This window comes from Mauremys reevesii, linkage group 1 (assembly GCF_016161935.1).
Source record: "Mauremys reevesii isolate NIE-2019 linkage group 1, ASM1616193v1, whole genome shotgun sequence".
Taxonomy (NCBI): Eukaryota; Metazoa; Chordata; order Testudines; family Geoemydidae; genus Mauremys; species Mauremys reevesii.
In genome coordinates, this window is record NC_052623.1 from 11,387,680 (window position 1) to 11,392,080 (window position 4,401).

The following is a 4,401-nucleotide window of genomic DNA, read 5'->3' on the forward strand; positions in this document are numbered from 1 at the left end:
GTCTGACCCAGTAGGGCTGTTCTTATGTTCTTATGCACTTGGGGCGGGGGCAGCGCGCAAAGCCTCCCTGGCCGCCCATGCACCTGTGGGCCGCAAGGATCTAGCGACCGTTTCTGGGAGCTGTGCGGAGCTAGGGCAGGCAGGGATCCTGCCTTAGCCCTGGGCCCCCGCTGCACCGCTGACTGGACTTTTAACAGCCTGGTCTGCAGTGCCAACCGGAGCGGCCAGTGTGAAAACCGGACACCTGGCAACCCTGGATGAAATGAATAGACAGCAGGTTTAAAACAAACAAAAGGAAGTACATCTTCGCACAATGCACAGTCAGCTTGCAGCACCTGCTGTCCTGCATCTTGTTCTGGGCACCGCACTTTAGGAAAGATGGAGACGAACGAGACAGTCCAGAGAAGAGCAACAACAATGATAAACGGTGTTGAAAATCTGGCCCACGAGGAAAGGTTTAGAAAACTAGGCATGTTTAGTTTTGCGAAAAAAAGACTGAGGGGGGACCAGATAATAGTCTTCAAATAGATTAAGGGCTGTTATAAAGAGGACCGTGAACAATTGTTCTCCATGTCCACTGAAGGATGGACTAGAAGTAATGGGCCTAATCTGCAACAAGGGAGATTCAGGGGAGTTAAGTTCTGCAACAGGCTTCCAAGGGAGATTGTGGAATCCCCGTCACTGAAGGTTTTTAAGACCAGGTTGGACAAACACCTGCCAGGACTGCCCTAGATTTACTTGCTCTTGCCTCAGTGCAGGGGATGGGCTAGGTGACCTCTCGAGGCCCCTTCCAGCCCCACACGTATATGATTCAATCAGTATTGCTCAGCACAGTCAGCACACCGGGGCCCGGGCGCAACCCTACAATAACAAACCAGTCTGCAACAGAGGCCAGCCATTTCTAACAGCCAAGGCGCTGTCGTTATAAACCACTGATGCCGGATGGGATGGAGAATTACTACATGCCTGTGCCATACAGAGCCCAAGCCTCATACGTCTCTGATTCAGGTATAGTGACATCAGCTCCACTGGGGTTTCCAGGAGGAGCATAAATACCCTGCATGCTTCAGCTCCTTTCACTCAGTGCATGAACTAAAGACAGTCTCCTCGCTGCCCTGGCCAGGTGAGCTGGACCAGAATCATCTCAGCAGTGGTCCTAAGAGCCACTCTGGACACTTTACATCTTGACAGGGACTATTAAAGGACTGTAAGTAATCTTGGATCTAATACTAATAATGTTGTCAGGATACTGGGGCTGAGATACCACAGGCATGGGGGCATTATAAAGAGACAGACCCGCTCTGCAAACCAGCCATTCATTCTGTAGCCATTATAACTTGCCAGAAAAATTCTAACACAGAAAGGTGGCATCCTTCCCATCAGAGCTCTGCGATCCCTAGCATGGCAGGAGAGACACAAAGCCCAGAAGGGAATCTCTCCTACACAGATTTCATCCTGCTTGGATTCCCTGGGCTGCAGGAGTTTCACCCTCTCCTCTTCATTCCGTTCTTCTGCCTTTACCTGGTGAATGTGGTGGCGAATTGCACTGTTATCTACACCATCCAGGTGGAGGAGAGCCTGCACTCCCCCATGTACCTGCTGATCTCCCTTCTCTCTGCTGTGGGGCTCTGCAGTACCAACGCCATCATGCCCCAGATGTTGCTGGGCTTCTTGTTCCATTCCGGCCGTGTCTCCCTGCCCGGCTGCCTGGCCCAGATGTTTTTCATCTACCTGATGATCATAATGGACTCCTCTGTTCTCCTGATGATGGCGCTGGACAGGTACGTCGCCATCTGCAAGCCGCTGCGCTACATAAACATCGTGTCCAAGCGCCTGCTGGCGACGTTGACCCTCGCTGCCCTGATCCGTGGCATCTCCGTGGTCTGCCCCGTGGTCGTTCTAGCCTCCAGGCTGCCTTTCTGCCAGTCCAACGTCATCCAGCATTTTGCATGTGAGCACATAGCCCTGGTGAGTCTGGCCTGCAGCAGCACGTCCCGCAACAGCATCTTGGGCATGGTGGTGGCAGCCATCATCATCATCTTCGATACCGTCTGTATCCTGGCCTCGTACACCTCCATCGTCCACACGGCCCTGCAAATCGCCTCAGGCAGCCTACGGCGGAAAGCCTTCCACACCTGCAGCACCCAGCTGCTGGTGATGTTCTTCATGTACTCTTCCTTCCTCTCCTCCTCCATCGTGTACCGGGCTGGCCAGGCCACCTCACAGGACGTGCATAACCTGCTGAGTGCCATCTACCTGCTACTCCCATCCACCGTCAACCCCATCATCTACGGCGTGAGGACGAAAGAGATCAAGCAGCGTGTCCTTAGTTCCTTTGGGAGAAGGCAACTCGCCAGTGCTGAGCCACATGAGGCGTTCCCTGCTCGGGGTGACAAGGCTTTGCCCTCCACCACCAAGAAAGAGGATCGCGGAGCTGCCGCAGAGAACATTGGAGGATAGACGTGTAACTGGTAACAGAGAGATTGTTAGTCTGCAGAAGCCGAGCACCTTAAACTCCCCGTGACCATGCTGAGAGCTGGAGGCACTCAGCACCTTGCAGGGTTGGGACCTTCAGAGCTGACAGATCATACATCTGATCACACCAATGCACCAAGCTGCCATTGCGCTACACAGCAGCCCAGTGACGCGTGTACAGGGACGCTCTGGGACTGCGCACGTTGAGCACCCAATGATCTCAGGACCCCTTCCTGGAACCAGCACGCCGTTCCTTACTGTGTACAAGGCCCTGGAGCAGCTCTGCCTGTTAGTTTCTTCATACAGCTGCCAACATTTGCTGGGGTCTTTACAAACAGCATGTGACGGAGACCCAAGGCCCAGAGAGCCTCCACACCAATTAATTAAATGTAGAACAGGATCATCTTTGACAGTAAGGAGCAGACAGGTTCCTAGCATTGAGAGAGAGGTCCCTTTCCGGTTTACAACATGTGAGGAGATGAGGCAGAAGAGACAGCTGGATGCACTGGGTCTCCTCCCAGGCCACTGCTGTGAACGGCACTTACACCACGTTGCCTGAAATAACTGAAAACAGTCCGGGTTGGTTCTTCCCCCCGCGCTCGACACCCTGCAGCTCCCGAGTCCAGGGACCACACCCTCTTGCCGGAGCAGGCTCTAGAACAGGAGTAGGCAACCTAAGGCACGCGTGCCGAAAGCGGCACACAAGCTGATTTTCAGTGGCACTCACACTGTCCTGGCCACCGACCTGGGGGGCTCTGCATTTTAATTTAATTTTAACTGAAGCTTCTTAAACATTTAAAAACCTTAGTTACTTTACAGACAACAATAGTTGAGTTATATAGTATAGACTTATAGAAAGAGACCTTCTAAAAACATTAAAATGTATTACTGGCACGTGAAACCTTAAATTAGAATGAAGACTTGGCACAGCACTTCTGAAAGGCTGCCGACCCCTGCTCTAGAACTCTGTAAAACCGCACTTGGCATGTTGGCTGAAAGCAGAACTGCGACTAGGCAGCCGGTCAGTCTCAATGCAGCAGGGCCTAGACTGCAGGCTGCATAATTCCGCGTTCTAAAAGGCCTTCCAACGTCCAGTGGGTGGGAAGAAGGGAGCGTTTCACGTTTCAAGAGTCAAAACAGTATGTCGAGCGTGTTCTGTGTAACCAGGAGCTGTATTACCTCCTTTGCATTTGACTGGGGCTGTATTTCATTGCCTTCCAGGCCACTCTGAGGAGAGCGCTCAGTTTTTCCAGGTCCAGTAAATCAGTGCTCGGTGTCAATAAATTAGCCACCTCCACTATTCAAAATTGTAAGAAGCCCTGCTAGCCCCCTGAAGCTACGCTAGGGACGACACTGGCACAGCATCTGTATAGCACCCACCACAACAGGGCTCCAGTCCTTACTGAAGCTTCTGGATGCTATAGCAATATATGTATTAAATAGTAATCATCACGCAACAGTGCTTTATGCGGCACTCTTGGGTTTTAACTTCAATGGCGGGGGAAATATTCTGCTTAATTAAGGGACACTGGGCAGTCATGGTCTCCTCTTTGGGGTCAACCTCCTTTTCCATAAGGAGCAAGGATGAGAGTTTTGTGCAGGGGGTTATAGATCACAGTAATAAGCCATAAATCCACTCTCTCTGCTCAGCCCGTACGGTTTAGGCCTTGTCTACACTAGTTTTGTTGACAAGTCAGTGTTTGTTGACAAAACAATGGAGCTGTAAACACTGAAATGTTCCTCCCACCAATGTAACTCCCCGGCTACGCTGACACCATAAACTACCTTGAGAGGTGTAGGACTCACGGCAGTGTAGTTAGAGCGATGCAGTGTCGGTTTAGACCAGGGGCGGGCAAACTTTTTGGCCTGAGGGCTGCATTGCATTTTGTAAATTGTGCGGAGAGCCAGTAGGGGAGGAGGTCGTGG

At 51.8% G+C, this 4,401-nt stretch overlaps 1 protein-coding gene across 1 annotated transcript; it reads left to right on the forward strand.

Annotated features, from left to right (window-relative positions):
* The first annotated feature begins 1,401 nt into the window (after window positions 1-1,401).
* On the forward strand, window positions 1,402-2,460 carry LOC120397498 (olfactory receptor 52K1-like). The gene has a single exon (XM_039523441.1). It carries the CDS (start codon window positions 1,402-1,404, stop codon window positions 2,458-2,460), a length of 1,059 nt encoding a protein of 352 aa, XP_039379375.1.
* Window positions 2,461-4,401: the final 1,941 nt, after the last annotated feature.